The sequence below is a fragment of the Pongo abelii genome, chromosome 8 (assembly GCF_028885655.2).
Source record: "Pongo abelii isolate AG06213 chromosome 8, NHGRI_mPonAbe1-v2.0_pri, whole genome shotgun sequence".
Taxonomy (NCBI): Eukaryota; Metazoa; Chordata; class Mammalia; order Primates; family Hominidae; genus Pongo; species Pongo abelii.
This window is the reverse complement of record NC_071993.2, coordinates 56,640,820-56,663,376: the sequence shown is the minus strand read 5'-3', so window position 1 is coordinate 56,663,376 and position 22,557 is coordinate 56,640,820. Positions and strand designations below refer to the sequence as shown.

The 22,557-nt window shown below is 52.8% G+C and overlaps 1 protein-coding gene across 1 annotated transcript; it reads right to left on the bottom strand.

The window, feature by feature from the left end:
* Positions 1-1,729: 1,729 nt before the first annotated feature.
* Positions 1,730-19,130, bottom strand: LOC134762007 (anthrax toxin receptor-like). The gene is made up of 10 exons (XM_063727445.1): positions 19,081-19,130; positions 17,668-18,680; positions 17,190-17,412; positions 12,096-12,164; positions 8,668-8,749; positions 8,522-8,555; positions 7,447-7,523; positions 7,301-7,369; positions 6,707-6,768; positions 1,730-2,199 (listed from the first exon to the last, which is right to left on the bottom strand). The coding sequence occupies exons 4-10, from the start codon at positions 12,128-12,130 to the stop codon at positions 2,181-2,183; spliced, it is 378 nt and encodes a 125-aa protein (XP_063583515.1). The 5' UTR covers positions 12,131-12,164; positions 17,190-17,412; positions 17,668-18,680; positions 19,081-19,130; the 3' UTR covers positions 1,730-2,180.
* Between the last annotated feature and the right edge of the window lie 3,427 nt (positions 19,131-22,557).

The following is a 22,557-nucleotide window of genomic DNA, read 5'->3' as shown; positions in this document are numbered from 1 at the left end:
CATTCCAGGAAGAATGTTGAGAAGTGAAGTGTGGAGGGGCAGCATGTTCTATAGTACCCACAGTTGCTCAGGGAATGAGCCTACAAAAGGGGAAAAACCAAATGACTGGGCCCTGTCCACCCCCAGGGGCTCTAGCGCCCTCTTCCATTTCCTCAACATTGACCTGGCTCATTTCTCTGGATGCCTTGTGCAGGGTGTTGTGTGCCTGGAAAAGCCTCTCATAACCAGCTTGGGAGACGGATGTGCAGACACAGAGGGGAGAGGCTGGGGAAGGGTGGGAGAGGCTTGCTTCCCATCATGGCAGCTGGCAGGACCCAGATGCGGAGTCCAGGCTGCAGCAGGACAGGAGGGTGCAAGACAGAGAAAGGGGACAAGAAAGAGAAACTCCTCGGGATGACGGCATTGAAGGTCAAAGTCATGAGACCTAGAGAAAGCCCCCAAAGCCCTACACACATAGGCAAGCCATTGCGTTGAAGCCTTAAAACAAACAAACAAACAAACGTGGGAGGGGGGACAGCGTGGTTATCACTGTCAAATTAGTCAATACTGTTTAAAATCCAAAGCTGGTATATTTTTAACTTGTACTTGTCTTTCAGAATTTCTATGGAAAAGCATCAATATTGCATTCCAGTAGACGGGGGAGGTGGAGAGCTGTTTGTTTACTCTCAAAGATGGATTAGGGATGACTGGACAACCTCAGCCATAGCTCCCCGCTCCTGACGTGCTCACGAGCCCCATGTGGGGTGCCCATGGCCTGTGTGGGTGGCACCTTGGGCAGTCATGCAGCCACCACGTGCACACGGTGGGCGCTGGGACGCTGCCTGCTGACACTCTTCTCTGTTGGGGCTGTGGTTTCTTCTGTGGGGACAAATGATTAAGGAGGGAAGTTTATCTTTTCTCGTGAAATGAGGAGGATTCCCTGAAATTTGCCTGGTCTTGGGGATGGTGTGGGGTATCTGGGAAGATAATTAGCATTTCCAGAAAGGGCCTCACTGCCTTCTGGGACACATTCAGAATTTGAGTAGCCAAAAAATGGAAACCAGGGACAAGAAGATAAGAAGTACAGGAAGTGAGATATGCAAGTATTTTTCCTTTCAAAAAGCTAGGGAGCGGTCGAGTGCTGTGGCTCACGCCTGTAATCCCAACAGTTTGGGACGCCGAAGTGGGTGGATCACCTGAGGTCAGGAGTTTGAGACCAGCCTGACCAACATGGTGAAACCCCATTTCTACTAAAAATACAAAAATTAGCCAGGCATGGTGGCAGGTTCCTGTAATCCCAACTACTCGGGAGGCTGAGGCAGGAGAATCACTTGAACCCAGGAGGCAGAGGTTGCAGTGAGCTGAGATCACACCATTGCACTCAGCCTGGGCAACAGGGCAAGACTGTCTTAAACAACAACCACAAAGAAAAAAACAAACAAACAAAAAGCTAGACAGGGAGACACAGCATTGAATTCATATTTCAAAGACTTTTTGGGCTTTTTGAATGGAGAATTTGGCCTAAGGCCTCATGTGTCCCAGCCCTTGATGACAGATGAAGTCGGGGCTGTTGGGAGTGGAACGCATCCATGCCTGGCATCCCGATGGCACTAGGGCGCTGTGTCATGGCAGGTGCAGTATAAATCCAGCTCACTCAAAGGACAAGCTCCCTGATGACAAACACAGTCAACTTTGGTTGATCAGCAAGAATTCAACTCCTTTGACCATAAGAAAAGACTCAACGTATATGTCCAGTTCAGCAACAAAAGCCTGTTAATCTTTGGTGTTTGGTGCCTTAGAAGTTGGGCTCTGTGGGGGGAGTGACAAAGGGGGTTCTGCAGTGTGCCTGAGCAGTGGGGACAGCAGCGGCAGCATCCTGGAGGGAGGCCTCAAGCACCTAGTAGGGGGGAGGCGGCTCCTGGAGGAGCAGGTGAGGGGGAGGCACTCCCGGCTGGGTTGAAGGCAGCTCTTTGGGTTGCACAGAGTCTGTGCTTGGGAAGAGTACTCTGGGCTGTGTCTCAGGCAGATCCTTGGGCTGCAGGGAGCCTGTTTGCGGGCGAGGCACTCCCTGCTGTGTTGGCTGTGTCTCAGGCACATCCTTGGGCTGCAGGGAGCCTGTAGTAGGGAAAGGCACTCCTGGCTGTGTGGAAAGCAGATCCTTGGGCAGCAGGGAGCCTGTGAGAATTGGGACTGTGTAAGGGCTAAGCTGAGGTACCTCCCCTGTAGGGAAGAGAAGAGAGAGAAGGTCACCGTGTTGGCATTGGAATTGGGCTCAGAAGCCTGCGGTTGCCTGGCTCAAGGGATGGGGCCAGGACCCATCGGGACCCACACGGTGGGCCTTGCTGTGCTCCTCCTCTCTCCCTTGGGTGCTGCCTCCAGCCTGGACTCCTCCTTCCAGACTCAGCTTTAGCGTTAAAGTCCCCTCTGCCTCTCCAGGCAGCCCTGGGTCTCTGACTCTGGACTCCCTCAGCCCTCAGATTGAAATGGTTTGCTTCCCCCTGGTAGATAGGAGGAGGCCCCAATTACCTCTGTGCCCCAGCATGGTCCAGAAGGCTCTAGTGAGCATGTGGAAGGGATGAGCGCTCACCACAGCCCTCAAGGCTGGCTCCAGGGACCCTTGGGTGGGTGATGAGCTGAGAAGGCAGCAGCTCCACAGTTCCCTTGGTTTGGGAAGAGGATGATCCAGACCCGTAGGAAGAGCAAACTCTGTCTTGCAGAAGCAGCTGCTTTGCTTTCATCTTGGGCACACACCAGTGTAGCCAACTCACCACCCACACAGCTGCAAGCCACACAGAGATTGTCTTTGTGTTCGTCTGTGATGCCTTTTTCTCTGCTGGCTTCTTATGCTCATGATTGGGGCAAGCCTGTCTGAAGACTTGATAGGGCCTTTCAAAAAGGCCCTCAGGGTCACTCTAAGTAAGGTCAAAGGGACTGGGGTTCAATCTAGCCTCTGACCTCAGGCAAGTCACTCAACCTCTTAGGAATGGCTTTCCCATCTCTTAAATGGGCCCAGCAATACCAAACACGGATTGGTCACCCCAAGTCCATTCTTCCTACCTTTCTTCCTAACGAGGCCTGCTTTTGTTAAGAAAGGCAATGTGGTGCAACAAACCACCATGGCACATATTTACCTATGTAACAAGCCTGCACATCCTGCACATGTATCCCGGAACTTAAAATTTAAAAAAAAAAGAGAGAGGCAATGTGCTCAGTTGTAAAATGACCTTTTCCAGGTCTCCCTTGCTGAGCAACATGGCCATGTGAATGCATTCTGGCAATGGAGTATAAATAGGAATTGTTGGGCATTGCTTTAAAGAAGGCTGCTTTCCCTTTTTCCTTCTTCATCCTGCCTGGAGTATGAGTGTGACGGCTGGAGCTCCAGAAGCCATCTTGTAAGCATGAAGCAAATTGAAAGCCTGGCCTTTTCAAGAATTGTTAGGTTTCCCCAAGGCTGTTCTCTTGGGGCTTAGCAGGCAGTGAATTAGATAACAGTCTTTCTCAGAGCCCCTCAGCTCTCCCATTTCTCAATTTGTATAGGCTGTCCTCTGTTTCTGGAATGTTCTTCCTAATGTTGTCTGCCCAGTGAACTGCTGCTCACTTTTTCAGACTCAGCTCCAGAGTGGCCTCCTCCAGGATGCCCGTTATCCTTGCCCCCAGCTAAAGTAACCACCCTGCTTGGTCTTTCCAGTCATGTCCTGGCAGAAGGCTGAGCCCATTGTGGGAATTGCCCTGTCCTTCTAGATGTGCCTGTCCTTGCTCTGCAAGCATGAGGACTGTAACTGCATCCTCTTCAGCACCTGTGGCTGGAGGGCTGCAGCAGGATCCCAGGATGCCAGTGGGCATATGCCTCTTTGCTTCAACCTCCCCATCTGTGATGTGGCACTGATGATGCTCACAGACCACGGCAGGAGCAGCAGCCCATCAATGCTTGTGGTTTCCCTGGCGTGGGACCTGTTCAGCTCCTTCTCTACTCAAGGCCACCCTTCCCAGGCTGCCTGGAATCCCATCGGTCTCCTGCCAGGCCACTCTCAGCCTGATGGTCCCAAGGAAATGCTCCATTCCTCACAGGTGTTCCCCAGAGCATGCAGACTTTGAGCTTGCTTGAAACTGTCATTCATGCATAAAGCCTCCCCTTGGGCATGTGAGTGACACATGCCTCAAATGCTGGATTCCCCTACAGAGACGGTCTCTCTCTTACTGAGAGGGGCCTTTCTCCCATCTAGGCCCCGTTCTGTGACCTGCCCTCTCCTGCCCCTGCCCTGCTAGTCCCCATCCAGGATGATGCTCACTTTCCCCTTGTGCCCCCTCAGACCCTGTCCTGAGCCACCTGTGTCTGCAGCTGCTTGTCCACCCTCCTCCATGCCCGATTGGGCTCCTGCCACCTGTTCAGGGATTCAGGCTTCCTTCTTAGTACAACCCAAGTGTGTTAGCCTGCTCTCCCTGGCTCCACCCATCCCCAAATCTAGTCCTCCCAGGACTATCTTCCCTCCCAGCTCACACCCTCCAGAGACACTCTGCACTACTGGCAGGATCCAGTCCCTCCACCCAGCCTGCACGCCAGACCGTCCCCTGCCAGGCTCCTAGGGTCTCCATACCCTGCCTTCAGGCAATCACAGCCCAGCTACTAGAAGAGCTGGCTGCGCCCTGGCACCCTCCCTCGCTCCTCTGCCTTGAGGGCTCTGCTCCTCACCTCTCCATGTTGCACGCCCAAGCCCAGCCATCCTGAGCCTCAGCTCTGGTGCTGCCTCTGACAAGCTGCCTTCCTTGAAGGGGAGCACCCTGGTCCCAAAGCCCCAGAGCACTAGAGCTGAATCTCTTTCTTTTTCTCCAGACAGCCTCTCTCTCTCCTTGCAGCACAGAGCTGCACAGAGGGGAGCTCTCTCTACTCCACCCCTACCCTCAGCTCTGCATAGGGGAGAGGTGGGGTCGGGGACAGAGCCCAGGACCAACCATGGAAGTGTCAGCACAGCTCCTGTTTTTGGGACCTACCAGCTCTCAGCCCTGTGCCATTCCCTGCACAGCCCAGTGCCCTGGGACTCACGACAGGCCTGACAGCATCCTTTTTGTTCATAGGAGGCATCATGGAGCTCGCTGGAATTGGACAATTTGCTCCTTGTTGTGTGCCCATGGAGAGCAGAGCTCAGACATGGACGGTGTGTCTGTCCTCACGGCCTATTGTCAGGGCACCCTGCAGTGAGGAACAGGGAGGCCAGAGCCCAGCTGCTGGAGGGCCTGATGGTCTTGCTAAGGGCCTCTTGATGTCCCCATGAAGGGAGAACACCCAGGGCTTCCTTCACCTCCAGCAGCTGCAGTTGTGCAACTGCCGGCCATGCAGACCCCCAGCCTGCTCAGGAGGAGCTCAGACAGACAGAGGCATCACAGAGCCCCACACAGGGCTGTCACCACGCATGCTGGGGCCCCGGCTGGTAAGAGGGCATCCTCACTACGTCCCAGACAGTATGGACAGGCACTGGGATTGATCCTGTGGGAATGAGGTGAGCCGAGGGTGTTTGTGTGGACGTCTTTGTCGGGCTATGGAGGTTTCCTTCTGCTCACAGGGTGATATGGGATGTTGACGCCCCCACTTCTTGTTCTTCTTCCCCTGAGATAACCGCTTGGTTCCTGTTTCCTGTTTTGTTGATGTGGTAAATTACTAAATTACACAGATATTTCAGCTCTTGCACCTGCCTGGCTTTCCTGGGAGGAGCCCTGGCTGCTCCTGGCCTGTGGTCTGGGTTAGCTGCTGCTCCATGCCATTTGCTGGTGTTTCCCTGAGAGCTTCTCACACATGTCTTTTCTTGCTTTAGAGTTAAACTGATCGTTGTGAGGTAACAACACACTAATTGTACACAGGTACTCACACCACCACCCCCTCATATTCCCCCCACACCAATAGACACTCACATTCACACCCATGTGGGCCACACATCCACACCCACCCACCCACGCACACTGGACCACAAACACACTCAACCCACCCCATACCACACACATCACACCACACACCACACACCCCAAGCACACACACCCACACACCACACACACATAAATAGCAAACAAACATACACCAGAAATACCAAAGACACACCACACATCCCATACACACATCACACACATCAGCAACACACTCCCAACTCCCCGTATGACACAAACACACACTGGACACCACATACCTGCACACCAGACATCCTTTCCACACACCAGCAGCCTTCCACACACCAGGCAACCTTCCCACACACTCCCCCAAGACCCCCACTCATGCCACACACATACACTGCACATATACCACACACACACACACATATATGTCCCTACATACACTCACACCCCCACATACATATTACACAGCACCTCAGCTCCCACACAACATACACCCCACAATACAACACACACAGATGCATCACTCATGCATACCCCACACACACCACACTCACAGCACATATAACACACCCTGCACAATCACACACACATTTCCACAGCACACAGACCACATATTACCCTCTCCCGCAGACTTCACACACATCAAGCCTCCCACAGCACAACTTCCCACACATACTACACATACTGCACCCACACACACCAAACACATACACACCACATACACACACCACACTCACACACTCCCCACACACATCCTCCCCCACACATACCAAATGCACACACTCCATACACACATGCACTCGTGCACACCACCCTTTGGCTACCCCAGGGCCTCTGTAGCTCTCACCTCCCTACACACGCAGAAGAAGACTCCACTGACATCATTTCAAGACAGGTCTTTGACGTGAGCTGGAACACAGGAGGGGTGGGGCGGGGCAGGGAGAGTGAGCTTCCGGCCACAGGAGCCAGGCCTCCAGCCCCTCACCTCCGCCCACTCATGGCATCAATGGTCCTTCTCAGGGCCTTGACACCATTCTCCACTGCAAACATGTGGTCAGGGCTGTCTGCAATTGCTGTTATCTGCAGAGAGCAGAGCTGGCTTGGACTCCCCGCCAGAAGGTGAGGATGCAGCAGACCCCCGGCCCGGGGGACAGTGTCTTGCCCCCATGCTTTGGGGGCAGCAGAATGTCAGGCTCTGAATGTCGCAGCCTTCTCCAGCCAGCAGCCCACTCTTAGGGAGCAGAGAGCTCTTCCACCCTCCCCTCTGGCATGGTGGGATTTATACAACACTCCGTCAATCACTTCTGCAGTGGCCATGGGTTGGCTCAACTCACTTGGGGCAGCTTAGACAACCGTCCTCGGGGCAGCCCTGGGAAAGCCACCTGGGATGCCTTTCCCCACTAGGCTCAAAAGTGGCACCTGGTTACCTGTTTGGAATTACCTGGTCCAGCTTATAATCAGCCACACCCAGGGTGTAAACGTTGGCTCCCGGTTTCCAAGCCTTTTGAGCCTAAGGGAAAGAAGGCATTGCATATTGGTCATCAAAATACATGGAGCAAAATGCTGGTAAGTATGAACTGGACTCACTTCTCTGAGAGTGTCCTTAAATGCATGTGCTACCAGTTCTCCGTCGGTCATAGCAATAATCATGCTGGGAACCTTGTCTGTAGAAGAAGCAAAGAGTGGCCTGCTCAGCAAAGGCACCAGAAGTGACCTCCAGAAGCTCCAGAACCCCTGCAGATGGCTGGGCCCACAGCGCTGCCCACTCCAGGGCATGGCCAGGTGCCCCCACCTCATCCTCCAGAGGAGAGGCTGCCAAGACCCAAGCACCTGCCACCCAGAGACCCCCTAGAGTGAGGGAGGTCTCAGCCCAGCACCCATTTTACAGAGGAGGGACTGAGAGGGGCAGGGTCTTTCCCACCAGGCTGCCTGAACCCTCACCCACTAGCAGCCTGCACCACCTCTGCCTGAGGGCAGTTCCAGCCAGGACTCCACAACCACAGGCCTGTCCCGCAGGCAGGGGGAGGAGCTGCTGGGCCCTCCTGTAACAGACAGGCTCAGGGAGGCTCCCAGGGGGCCGGGTCTTGCTGTGAGCAGAGCCTGCAGGCAGCCCTGCCGGCATCTCTGGGCCCAGGAGTTCAGGACTCCAGGTCAGTGGCACCTGGGCAGGGGACTCCACAGCCACCTCAATGCCTTTCCTCTCCAGCCCTGCCTTTTCCTGACAAGAGCTGCAGCGACACAGTGGGGAGGGAAGCTGGGGGCCCTGGACAGCCTTCTGTACCATATGACAGGGTCAGGGGATGCAAGTCACTCGGAGGGGAGACATGGAAGGGAGGAGGAAGACTAAGGTGTGTGCAAGGGGGCAAACCCCTTGGCTCTTCTCTTTTCCTTTTCACACAGCCCAGCTGGAGGGCAAGCACCTTAGGGTTATGAGCACCAGAACTGCACACGCAGGATCCCACACAGTTCTCAGAACTCCATGGGGCGGGGGCTTACTATGCTCATTGCACCAGGGAGGGACCTGGAGCTCAGAGCAGGTGAGCAACTTGCTCCAAGAGGCAGGGCAGGTGTAGCCTTGCAGAATCTGCACACAGAGCTCTCTGAGGCTCACGCTCAGCTCTGTTCTGCCTATGGGACCACCATGGGGATCGCAGGTGCTTACTTCCAGAGTTGAAACTTTCGATCTGTCGAATTGCCTGCAAGAAAATGAAGAAATATTGAGCCTGGACAGTGAGATGATCCCACTGATGCTCTAAGATTTTGTAGGTTAGGGTTAGGGTTAGAGTTAGGAGATCAAGGGGTCTATACCTTTCTAAATCCTGCCTGCATGAATGTGTGTCCGTCAGGCACAATTTTCTGAAGCTGGTCAAGACCGTTTTTTATTCTATTCCTGAAAAAAATTAAAAAAGATGGTTGACCTGGAAAGACACTGACTGTTAAAAATCAGCTCCCAAGCTCTCCAGGAGCCACTGTTCTTTGTGCAAGGCCTCCTGGATGAAGGAGAGGGCCAGGCAAGGGCTTTGTCCTGCTCATTCCTCATTGTGATATTGACCAGAGATTTCAAGCCCTTCTGAGCTCATCTCAGTTACAGAGAATGCAGGCCTGGGGAACTTCACCAGGGCCCTGCTTGGACCATCTCTGGTGACAGTGGGAGCTTCCCATGGATGAGCAACTGTGAGTCAGGAACTGCAATGGGGCTGACATTCCTAGCCCTGAACCAGGGATGGGCAACTGACAGTCAGCCACTGACAATGGGGTTGACATTCCTAACTCTAACTCTAATCCAAATTCTAACCCTAACAAGAAAGCTCTTGTGTTGGGCACTCCGTCCTTTAACAGGTAGGGCTGCATTTGGGAAAGGTCATCCTGCTAAGCCCCAGACCTGCACCCAGCCCGACGGCCCCAGACCCCTGACCCTGACTCAGTTTCCTGCTCTATCTTTACCCTGATACAGGAAGTAGGAAATCTGCTTAGTTAGAGTGTCTGGCCTCCTTGACTTTCTGTGCCCCTGAAACAAAAAGACCAAAGGCTGGAGAGGCAGCCCCGACGGCTGTGCATGCAGGGGCTGAACACTGATCTGCAGACTAGCCGAGGCATGTGGCCTGTCAGCTGCTGTTAAAGCAGACAGAATGGGCTGGGGCAGACAGGACTGGCTCTGGTGGTAGGACTGGGACAGGCCAAGGACTTAGGGTCAGGCTAATCCAATGTGACAGGCTGAGCCTGCACAGCAAAGCTGGGCAGAGCATGGACCCTGAAGGATGGCTTCCCACTGTGCGCAGAGTCCCTGCCATGGCTGGAGCTCTGAGAGCCCTGCCCTGCCCAGCCCAGGAGGGGAGGAGGCCAGACCCATCCATACCCAGAAGAGGCCACGGCCTGGCCTTTCCCTGGCCATGCCCAAACCCCGCTCCCCATCTGGGTCACTCGCCACAGTCCTCCCCCATAGACTTGCTTTTTACCACCTCACACCCACCCAGTGTCTCTGACAAACCCACATCGCAGGGCACACAGACTCAAGCTCCTCTACCCTGTATTCCCTCAAAGCTGCAAGTGGGGCCCAGTCCCCCATCCAGTCCTCAGTGTCCTCACCTCTCTTCTGTGCTTCATCTCCTCTGGGCCCAGTTCCGGGCATGTGCATTGGAAGTGCCCTCACCTCCCGCCAAACAAGAACTCTGCTGTGCCCCCTGCTGGGCCTGGGCTCCAGCCACCTGAGCTTGTTCCTCCTGCCTCCCTCCACTTTCCCAGCCTGCCCTGGAGCTCAGAACCCCACCCAGAGGCTCCCCAGTCTGGGCCTGCCAGCATCCCTCCACTAAAGCCCCACTACTCCCACCACCAGCTTTGACCCTGTCTCCCTCCCGCACTGGTCAGGGCAGGGGGAACAGGCACAGAGCAGCAGCCAGTACAGGTGTGTGTTCACAGGACACCCCCGCCCCGCCAGCCCCTGCACCCCGGGAATCCTCACAGCCACCTCCCAGGGAAGGAGGCAGGGCAGAGAGAGTGCAGGGGAGCGTGCAGTGGGGGAGGCTGAGAACTTCTGGAGCACAGGGGCCTGCAGGTAACCTCGAAGCCATGTGTAGGAGGATGCAGGGGAGCTGGGGCTAAGGTCAGGTGGGTACTGTGAGTTGCCCTGACCGGCCTGCCCTGTGTGCTGTTAGGCTCCCAACCAAGGTCTCCGGGAGCCCATCAGCTCCCTGGAGCTCCCTCTGGCCAAGCTCACCAGGCCTCCCTTGGGGGATCCAAGCAGCACTCACTTGTCTGAGGTGAGTGGCAAGACAGTCTCGCCGTCTGTGGAGTAGGTGATGAAGCACACCTGAATATTTGGGCTGTGAAGGAATCATGTGCTGGTGAGAAGCCAGAGGCACCGGCTCAGAAGCCAGGGTGGTAAGGCCAATTCCCCACCTCCCGCCCCAACTCTTCCGCTTTGAAGCCCCTCGCTGGACACAAGGACGTGAGATAAATGTAGTGAAGGACTCTGAGGCCTGTGGAGACAAGGGCTCCATAGAAGAGAGAGTCAGGATGGCAACTCACTGCATCCCCACACTCCCAACACCCCAAAGACACTTGCACACACACACATGCAAACACACAGGCACACACATGCACATACACACAGGCACACACACCACACACACATGCATACACATTCACACATGCGCACACACACACATGCACCCACATACATGCACCCACACATGCAAACACTCACATGAACACACACACACAGCACCCACACACAGGCACATGCACACACACACACAGACACACATAACACACATATCTTATAATGAACAGGCAGGGAGATGCACACACAGCCCTCCCAGCTGGCCTCCCTTCTACTGGAAAATTCTTTGCCTCTTCACCCCATTCCCTCCTCCCCCTCCTCTCCATCATCCCTCCTTCATCTCAGACAAGTGACTCTCCCTATGGCAGCCAAACACACAGCCTCCCTTTCCTCTCCCTGACCCTCCTTCCTGCTGGCTGACCCTCAGTGGCCCTCAGCGACAGTGCTGCCATACGTCCCCAGCCGAGCTCCCCCTGGCTTCTGCCCTTGTTGCCCATTCATTTTACCCACAGTCATCAGACTTTTCTTCCTTAAGTGCCATCTTGATCATGCCACTCCCCTGCTCAAGAGCCTTCTCTGGCTTTCTACGGCTCACAGCAGGAAATCCCAGCCCCTTGGCCTGGCAAAATGAGCCCCTGTGGCTTTGGCCTCAAGCTGACCTGCCCAGCCCTCTCCCAGGCCTGCCTGAGCTAACCTCATTCCCAGCAAAGTCAGACCACCACAGGTCCCCTGTCTTTTCCATCCTGCAAGACCCAGTTCAAAGACCCACATCCTTGGAAGCCACCCTTGACTTTGTCCTTAGGAGTTCCTGTTTTTTCCTTTAACCTTCCATGTGAGTTCTTTGTCCCCTACTTGAACCCGCAGCAACCCAGAGTTCCAGGACTGAGTCACTGGTTTCCCTGCCTATTGTCCCTTCCCAGCGTGTGATGTCCCCAAGGGCAAACTGCCTCCCCTGCAATATGTTCGGACTCACAGGCAGGAGCCAGCCAAGGCCGCTGAGACCCCATGAAACCAGTGAGCGCTGGCCTCATTCCTGCTTCAGAATGCCACCTTGTGCTCTGTGTCCCCCACTGAAGGACTCCCACGCCACCCCATCTGATGGGATGTGCCCTCTGCCTGCCTTCCAGAGGAAAAGCTCTCTGCAGCTCAGGGGAGGCTGCCGTGTGGAGATCTGTACCTTTGGAACCTCGCCACTGTTTCCTCCACCCACATATAAAGGTCAATCCAGTTGTTCACGCTGCCAGACCTAAAACAAAAGGAGATGTGGGTCAGGGAGATGAGTGTATCTCTCTGATGGGCAAGTGTCTGCCCCGCCCCCAGCCTCCCAGCAGGCTCTTAACAAGCTCTCCTGACCCCAGCACAGCTGAGGCTGGGGTACACCCCCAGTGGCCACTGGATCATCCGAGGTCATGAGTTTCACCAGTTGAGTGGTCAGCATAAGGTGACCACCCAGCCCCATCTGCCTGGGACTGAGGAGCTTCCTGGGATGTGGGGCTTTTGTTGGCCATCCAGGTGACTGATCAGGTTAGGTGGGGCACTGTGTAGAGTGGAAATGGGACAGAATGTATTGGTTGGAAAAGCCCCCAATGAACAATCCAAATATGGAAAATCAACCAAAAAAGTTGCATTTACGATAGCATCAAACAGAACAAAATACTGAAGAATAAATTTAAACAAGGAAGCAAAAGAAACGTATACTGAAAACTATAAAATATTGCTGAAAGAATTTAAAGACACAATAAATGGAAAGATATTGCATGCTTACGAATCAGAAGGCACAATAATAATATTGTTAAGATAACAATGTAATCTATCAAAATCTCTACAGCATTTTTTTGCAGAAATAAAAAAATTTGCACTAAATTTCTTATGGAATTTCAAGGGACATTAGTCATATAACAAAAAAAAAATCTGAAAAAGAAGAACAAGATTGAGGATACATATTTCCTGATTTCAGAATTTATTACAAAGCTACAGTAATCAAACTATTATGGCACTGACATAAGGACTGACATGTAGAGCAATGAACAGAATAGAGAGCTCAGAAATAACCTGTCATGTCTGCGGTCAAACGATTTCCAACCAGTGTGCTAAGAACACTCAATGTGGGAAAGAACAGTAGTTTCAAGAAATGGTGCCGGGAAAATTGGATGTCTACGTGCAAAAGAATGAAGTTGGACCCTTCTGTAAACCACTACAGAAATTAACTCAAAATGAGTCAAAGACCTAAATGTAAAGACTAAAACTTTTAAACTCTTAGTAGAAAACATAACTTTTATGACATTAGATTTGGGGATTTTTTGGATATGGCACCAAAAACATAGGCAACAAAAATAAAAATAGAAAAGTTGAGACTGTATCCAGATTAAAAACTTTTGTGCATCAAAGGACACTACCAAGGGAGTGAAAAGACAACCTGCAGAATGGGAGGAAATGTTTACAACTCATATACCTGATAAGGGATTAATATCCAGAATATATAAAGAACTCCTACAACAACAATGAAAAAGAAACAACAAAAAAATGCAATAAGAAAATGGGCAAAGGATTTGAATAGACATTTCCTCAAAGAAGATATGCAAATGGCCAATAAGCACATGAAAAGATGCTCCACATCACTAGTCACTAGGGAAATGCCAATGAAAGCCGCAAGAGGATACAACTTCACACCCATTGGGGTGAATATTATCAAAAACCAGAAAATAACAAATGCTGGGCTTTTGTTGGTGGGAATGCAAACTGGTGCAATCACTGTGGGAAACAGCTTGGCGTTTCCTCAGAAAGCTAAACATAGGATCACCATAAGATCCATCAATTCCACTCCCAGGTATATACCAAAAAGAAGTGAGAGCAGGGACTCAAAGAGATACGTGTACACCAGTGTTCATAGCAGCATTATTCACAATAGCCAAATGGCAGAAGCAACCCAAGTGTCCATCAACAGATGAAAAGATAAACAGGCCAGGCGTGGTGGCTCACACTTGGAATCCCAGTGCTTTGGAAGGCCAAGGCGGGGGGATCACGAGGTCAGGAGTTCAAGACCAGCCTGTCCAGTATGGTGAAACCCTGTCTGTACTAAAAAATACAAAAATTAGCCTGGCATGGTGGCACGCCCCTGTAGTGCCAGCTACTCAGGAGGCTGAGGCAGGGAGAATCGCTTGAAACCGGGAGGCAGAGGTTGCAGTAAGCCGAGATCGCGCCGCTGAACTCCAGCCTGGCGGCAGAATGAGACTCCAACTCAAAAAAAAAAAAAAGATAAACAAAATGTGGTACATATACATACAGAGAAATATTATTCAGCCATAAAAGGGATGAAATTCTGATGGATGCTACAACATGGGATAACCTTGAAACATTATGCTAAGTGAAAAAGGTCAGACAGAAAAGGCCAAATATTATATGTTTGTATGATTATATTGTATGACTCCCCTTCCATGAAGTACCTACAATAGGCAAACTCATAGATAGAGAAAATACACTAAAGGTCACTAGGGCTTGGGGAAGGGAGGAATGGGGAATTATTGTTTAACGGGAAGAGAGGATTTTTGGGTTTTGGTGGGGATGGGGTTTGAGACAGGGTCTCACTCTGTCGCCCAGGCTGGAGTGCAGTGGTGTAATCTTGACACACTGCAGTCTTGACCTCCCAGGCTCAAGCGATCCTCCTGCCTCAGCTCAGGCTGAGTAGCTGGGAGTGGAGGCACACATCACCATGCCCGGCTAATTTTTGTATGTTTTGTATAGACAGGATTTTGCATGTTTCCCAGGCTGATCTTGCATTCCTAGACTCAAGCAATCCTCTTGCCTTGGCTCCCAAATTGCTGGGATTACAGGAGGGAGCTACTGCTCCCTGCTGAGAATAGAGTTTCAATACACAATGATGAAACATTTCTGGAGATGGATGGTGGTGGTTGCACAACACTGTGAATGTACTTAATGCCGCTGAATCGTACACTTAAAAATGGTAAATTTTTGTTATGTATGTTTTCCCACAATTAAAAAATTACTCAAAAAATATAAGGTGTCATTCCCACTTAGAGCCCTCAAATGTCACCTGGCCAAGAATAGGAGCACATGGGAGGCTGATTCATTTTCTTCCAGCTCAATCGAATGAATGAACTAATGAATAATGAGTCTCATGAATAAGCTGGACACGAATGACCAAAGAGCCTGCCTGCAGGCAGTAGATGTTGTTTCTGCCTGGAGGACTACCGCAAGATTCTCAGGGTCCCGCCCAGCTGCGTGGTCTCTGGATGGGCTTTGGAGTCACAAAATCCAGAGTTTCAATTCAGCACCATGGATGTCTATCTGGAGGCTGTGGTGGGTCATTCCCTGGCCATGACCTGGCTCATTGCCTCCTCCTTAGAATGCGGCAATACCCTTTACCCCCAGCCTTCTTAGGAAGACTCATTAAGGTTGCTTTTTTCTGCTCCCTTTACATCCACTCTAGGCACTCCCTCTGCATTCCTCCTCATCCGGTCTGTCTGGGATTGCATCAGGGCCTCTGCAGTTCCTGTGAGTTTCTAGCCTGTGGCTCTGCCTTGCCTGGCAGGTCCCTTCATCCCCATCCTCTGTCACCGCCTCTGACCTGCAAATTCTCCCTTCATCCTCATCACACTTGGCAAGGTGAAAATGAAGATACCCTTTTTACAGATGGGGGACACGAAGGCACAGAATGATGAAGCAACTTGCCCAAGACTATGTGGCTAGTGAGTGGAGTCTGCCTGTCTCCAGAACTGAGTTGCTCCTTCCACAAGAGTAGCAGAGCAGCCACAAACCATAGGAATTGGTGGGCTGGGGTACACGTCCCCTGAGCATCAGTATCCAGGGGGAATGAGAAAAATCAGAGGAACTTCAACCTGTGATGCTGGAAAGAGTGCAGCACAAGAAGCCGGAGTCTTGTCATACCAGCTGTCTCTGGATGCTTCCCCAACCTCCAGGAGCCACCCTTGTCCAGGAACCAGATAGAAAAATACCTACACTACTCACAGCCCAGGATTGTGGTGAGGTGCCAGGAGTGCAGGGGAAGGGCTTTGGAGGCCAGAAAGTGCTGCAACATTCTCCTGAAGATTGCACCACTGCTGCTACTGAATAAGCACAGAGAGTATTCCCACCCAGCAGGAGGAGCAGGAAAGGGAACCAAGGCAATCTCTCCAAAGCTGAACATTTGCCTCTTTCCTTCCTGGTGAGCCAGAAGGTGCCTAATACGTAGCCCAGCTTCCTCAGGGCCACCCTGAAACAGACCAAACTGTTCCTAAAGTGCAGGAACTGGCTCTCCAAGTTGTAGAAGAAGTACTTGGAAGCAGCCAACCAAAGGCCGTCTCTAAGCAGTGACATTAGAATGCCCCACAAAGGCAACAAAGCAATCTCTCTGGGGACCAGTAAAATAGAAGTTATTTGCGTGAAAAAACAAACAAGCAAAACAACACAAAAACCCCAAACATCCACAATGAGCTTCTGAGAACTGCTGAGAGGCAGGTCCGAGTAATCATCTGTTGCAGCAGCGTGAGGATGAGGTTGCTGACCCAGCTGATGGAGGGGTAGGGAATCATCCAGAACCCCTTTGGTGGCTTTTTTCCTCATCCAGGAGATGAAGCACCAGGGAAAAGACAGCCAGGGCTTTCTTTCTGCCTCAGAAAAACAGGAGGCCTAGGTCTGGTCTGACGAAAGTTTGGCCCTGCTTCTGTGACGGAAGCTTGCATCTCCTTGAGTGGCGTCCTGTCCCTAGTGAAAAAGAGCCTTCCTAACTCTGCCCTGAGTGCCTGATCCTCAGAACCTGTGAGCGTAATAAAATGGGCCTGTTCTGTGTCCCTAAATGTGGGTGGTCTGGTGCTCAGCAGTAGAGAACCGGAATGTCCCTCATTCACAAAGACTCTGGCAACACCGCAGTTTCCATCTCCTTCCAGATCTGCCATCTCCTGGGGGACTTCAGTGTCACACAAATAACCTCCCATTGCCAACACTCTGGCCTCCCAGTCCTTGACCTCCTCACCCACAGCAATGTCCTCACCTAAGTCACCTGGGCTAACTCTTCCAGTGAAAAAACGGCAGGGTCTAGTGGTTTTAAGGGACACTGTGAGGGCTGTTGTAAGGGAAATGGAGGCTTCCTCTTGTAGCCCCTCCAAAGGTCCTGTGCCTCCCCCTGGTGTTGTCAACATGCAGGACATTGGGAAGAGCTGCAGGTCACAAAGTCACCATGTCAACCTTCCTGTCAATCACAACAGGGAATTCACAACAGAGTTGGGGTGGGAGGTGGGGAATTGGCATCACTCACCCTGGCTTCAGAGCTGGTGCCTCCAACTTTTCATCAGCACTTGATTCCGTCTCAGCCCAAATAAGTGGATGTCCTTCGTCACCTACTCCACGGACAGTGACACCATCTTGCCGCTCACCTCAGACAAGTGAGTGCTGCTTTGAGCCTCAAAGGGAGGCCTGATGAGCTGAGCCAGAGGGAGCTCCAGGGAGCTGAGGGGCTCCCGGAGACCTTGGTTGGGAGCCTGACAGCACACAGGGTAGGCCGGTCAGGGCAACTCACAGTACCCACCCTGACCTTAGCCCTGGCTCTCCTGCATCCTCCTATCCATGGCTGCAAGGTTACCTGCAGGCCCCTGTGCTCCAGAAGTTCTCAGCCTCCCCCACTGCACCCTCCCCTGCCGTCTCTCTGCCCTGCCTCCTTCCCTGGGAGGTGGCTGTGAGGATTCCTGGGGTGCAGGGGCTGGTGGGGCGGGGGTGTGTGTCCTTTGAACACACACCTTTGCTGGCTGCTGCTCTGTGCCTGTTCCCTCTGCCCTGACCAGTGCAGGAGGGAGACAGGGTCGGAGACAGGGTCAGAGACAGGGTCAGAGCCGGTGGTGAGAGTTGTGCAACTTTAGTGCAGGGATGCTGGCAGGCCCAGACAGGGGAGTCCCTGGGTGGGGTTCTGAGCTCCAGGCCAGGCTGGGAAACTGGAGGGAGGTAGGAGGAGCAAGCTCAGGTGGCTTGAGGTGGCCTAGAGAGGTGCCCAGGCCCAGCAGGGTGCACTGCAGAGTTCCTGTTTGGCGGGAGGTGGGGGCGCTTCCAATGCACATGCCCAGAACTGGGCCCACAGAAGGTGAAGCACAGGAGAGAGGTGAGGACACTGAGGACTGGATGGGGGACTGGACCCCACTTGCAGCTTCAAGGGGATACAGGGTGGGCTGCCACATCTTGAGCTGGAGGGAGGCTTGGATCTGTGTGCCCTGCGCTGTGGGTTTGGCAGAGAGACTGGAGTGGGTGTGAGGTGGTAAAAAGCAAGTCTATGGGGGAGGACTGTGGCGAGTGACCCAGACGGGGAGCGGGGTTTGGGCATGGCCAGAGAAAGGCCAGGCCATGGCCTCTTCTGGGTATGGATGGGTCTGGCCTCCTCCCCTCCTGGGCTGGGCAGGGCAGGGCTCTCAGAGCTCCAGCCATGGCAGGGACTCTCTGCCTGCAGTGGGAAGCCATCCTTCAGGAGCCATGCTCTGCCCAGCATTGCTGTGCAGGCTCTGCCTGTCACATTGGATTAGCCTGACCCTAAGTCCTTGGCCTGTCCCAGTCCTGCCACCAGAGCCAGTCCTGGCTGCCCCAGCCCATTTTGTCTGTTTTAACAGCAGCTGACAGGCTACATCCCCCAGCCAGTCTGCAGATCAGTGTTTAGCCCCTGCATGCACAGCCGTCGGGGATGCCTCTCCAGTCTTTGGTTTTTTTGTTTCCAGGGCACAGGAAGTCAAAGAGGCCAGGCAGTCTAATTAAGCAGATTTGGTATTTCCTGTAGCAGGGTAAAGAGAGAGGAGGAAACTGAATCAGGTTCAGGAGTCTAGGGCCGTGGCGGCTGGGTGTAGGGTTGGGGGTTTAGCAGGATGACTTTTCCCAAATGCAGCCCTACCTGTTAAAGGATCGAGTGTCCAACACAAGAGAGCCCTTGTTAGGGTTACGGTTTGGGTTAGAGTTAGAGTTGGAGTTAGGAATGTCAACCCCATTGTCAGTGGCAGACTCTGTTTCCCATCCCCGGTTCAGGGTTAGGGTTAGGGTTAGGGTGAAGATTAGAGTTAGAGTTAGAGTTAGGAATGTCAACCCCATTGTCAGTTGCTGACTCTCAGTTGCCCATTCCCGGTTGTGGCTTAGGGTTAGGGTTAGGAATGTCGGCCCCATTGCAGTTCCTGACTCACAGTTGCTCATCCATCGGAAGCTCCCACTGTCACCAGAGATGGTCTAATCTGGTGAGATTCCCCAGGCCTGCATTCCCTGGAGCTGGGATGAGATCACAAGGCCTGAAGTCTATGGTCAACGTCACAGTGAGGAATGAGCAGGACAGTGCCCTTGCTTGGCCCCCTCCTCCATCCAGGAGGCCTTGCACAGTGAACAGTGGCACCCAGAGAGCTTGGGAGCTAATTTTTAACAGTCCATATCTTTCCACGTCAACCACCTTTTTGGAGCTTTCTCAGGAAGAAAATAAAAGAGGGTCTCAACAAGCTTCAGAAAATGATGCCTGAAGGACACACATCCATGCAGGCAAGATTTAGAAATGTATAGACCCCTTGAGCTCCAAGAATAGATTCTAGTTGACAAGGTCTTAGAGCATCAGTGGAAACATTTCATTGTCCAGGCTCAGTATTTCTTCATTTTCTTGCACACGATTCAGCAGATGGAAAATTTCAACTCCAGGTTTAAGCACCTGCCATCCCCCTGGTGGTCCCATAGGTGGAACAGAGCTGGGCGTGAGCCTCAGAGAGCTCTGTGTGCAGATTCTGCAAGGCCACACCTGCCCTGCCTCTTGGAGCAAGTTGCTCACCTGCTCTGAGCTCCAGGTCCCTCCCTGGTGCAATGAGCATAGTAAGCCCCCGCCACATGGAGTTCTGAGAACTGTGTGGGATCCTGCGTGTGCAGTTCTGGTGCTCATAACCCTGAGGTGCTTGTCCTCCAGCTGGGCTGTGTGAAAAGGAAAAGAGAAGAGCCAAGGGGTTTGCCCCCTTGCACACACCTTAGTCTTCCTCCTCCCTTCCTCGTTTCCCCTCTGAGTGACTTGCATCCCTTGAGTGTGTCTCAGATGATGCAGAAGGCTGTCCACAGCCGGCGACTGCCCTCCCCACTGTGTGTCTGCAGCTCTTGTCAGAAAATGGCAGGGTTGGTGGGGAAAGGCATTGAGATGGCCATGGGGTCCCCTGCCCAGGTGCCACTTACTTGGAATCCTGTACTCCTGGGCCCAGAGATTCCGGCAGGGCTGCCCACAGGCTCTGCCCACAGGAGAGCCCAGCTGCTCCTCCCCCTACCCATGGGACAGGCCTGTGCTTGTGGAGTCCTGGCTGGAGCTGCCCTCATGCAGAGGTAGTGCAGGCTGCTAGTGGGTGAGGGTTCAGGCAGCCTAGTGAGAAGGGGCCTCCCCCTCTCAGCTCCTCCTTTGTAAAATGGGTGCTGGGCTGAGACCTCCCTCACTCTAGGGGTCTCTGGGTAGCAGGTGCTTGGGTCTTGGCAGCCTCTCCCCTGGAGGATGAGGTGGGGGCACCTGGCCACGCCCTGGAGTGATCAGTGCTATAGGCCCAGCATCCCACAGGGGTCCAGGAGTGTTGGGGTGATCAGACCCAACAGCAGATCGTGGGAGCGACAAAGTCTGGCAGAGTCAAAGGAATGAGAAGAAAGACAGTTTGAGAGAGAAAGTGGGACCAGGGGCCATCCGGAGTGTGGAGGCTGCAAAGGCCCGGAGCTTTGTGAGCCCATGCTATTTATTGGTGCTCAAACAAAGAACCCGTGAGGATATGGGGGTTGAAAGGAAACAGTGTATCAAGTGAACGAGAAACATATAGCTGCTTGAGATAATGGGTGTGCTAGAAGCAAGGAGCCAGCAAGTCTAGCAAACATGCAAGCCCTGCCTCAGCTTTTTCTTCCAACACTCAGCTTTTCTCCCAACACAGGAGCTTTTGGAGGTCACTTCTGGGGCCTTTGCTAAGCAGGCCACTCCTTGCTTCTCCTGCAGACAACAAGGTTTCCAGCATGATTATTGCAATGACCAGTGGAACAATGATGAAACATCCCTTTTTGGACACTCTCAAAGAAGTGAGTTCAGTTCGTATTTATCAGCATTTTGCTTCATGTATTTTGGTAATTACTACTCAATGCCTTCTTTCCCTTATGCTGAAAGGACTTGGAGCCTGGGGGCCACCATTTATACCCTGAGTGTGGCTGATTATAGGAAAGACCCAGTAATTCCAAACAGGTTAGCCAGACACCAATATGGAGCCTTGTGATCAGGTTAGGGTTAGAGAAGGGAAAGGCATCCCAGGTGGCTTTCCCAGGGCCACCCTGGGAAGGGTCGTCTAATCTGCCCCAAGTGAGTTGGGCCACCCCATGACTATTGCGGAAATGACAGCGTGTCGTATAAATCCCACCACACCAGAGGGGAGGGCGGAAGGCATTCCCTGAGAGTGGGCTGCTGGCTGGAGAAGGCTGTGGCCCTCAGAGTCTGGCATTCTGCTGCCCCCAAAGCATGGGGGCAGGACGCTGTCCCCTGGGCTGGGGGTCTACTGCATCCTCACCCCTGGGCTGGGGGTCCAAGCTAGCTCTGCTCTCTGTAGATAACAGCAATTGCAGGCATTCTGGACCATGTGTTTGCAGTGGAGGATGGCTTCAAGGCCCGGAGAAGCACCAATGATGCCGTGAGTGGGTGGAGATGAGGGACTGGGGGCCTGGCTCACTCTCCCTGCCCCGCCCTACCCGTCCTGTGTTCCAGCTTACGTCAAAGACATGTCTTGAAGTAATGTCGGTGGAGTTTTCCTCTGCGTGTGTAGGGAGGTGAGAGCTGCAGAGGCCCTGGGGTAGCCAAAGGGTGGTGTGCACGAGTGCATGTGTGTATGGAGCATGTGCATTTGTTTGGTATGTGTGGGGAAAGAGGTGTGTGGGGAGTGAGTGTGGTGTGTGCTTGTGGTGTGTATGTGTTTGGTGTGTGTGGTATGTGAGTATGTAGTTTGTGTGGGTGCAGTATGTGTAGTATGTGTGGGAAATTGTGCTGTGGGAGGCTTGATGTGTGTGAAGTCTGCAGGGGAGGGTAATATGTGATCTGTGTGTTGTGTAAATGTGTGTGTGATCTGTGTGTGGGGTGTGTATATGTGCTGTGAGTGTGGTGTGTGTGGGGTGTGCATGAGTGATGCATCTGTGTGTGTTGTGTTGTGGGTGTATGTGGTGTGGGAGCTGAGGAGGTATGTGTTGTATGTGTGTGGGGGTGTGAGTGTGTGTAGGGGGCATATATGCATGCGTGTGTGGGGTATGTGCAGAGTGTATGGCATAAGCTGGGGTACTGTGGAAGTGTGTGGGAAGGGTACCTGGTGGGTGGTGTCTAGTGTGTGAGTTTGTTGTGTGGAGGAGTCGGGAGTGTACTGCTTGTGTGTGTGGTGTGTGTGTATGGGATGTGTGGTGTGTGTTTGCTGTTTGTGGTATATGTGTGCTTACTGTTTATGTGTGTCTGTGGTGTGTGTGTACAGTGGGACTAGAGTGGACGTGTCGTGTGTGTCATATGTGGGTGTCTACATGGGGATATCTTGTGCGTGTGGCATGTAGGGAAGGAAATGGTGTGATGGCATGTATGTATATTTTGTGTGTGCAGTCAGTGGGTGGTGGGTGTGTGTGCCATGGCTGTGTGTGTATGGTGTATGTAT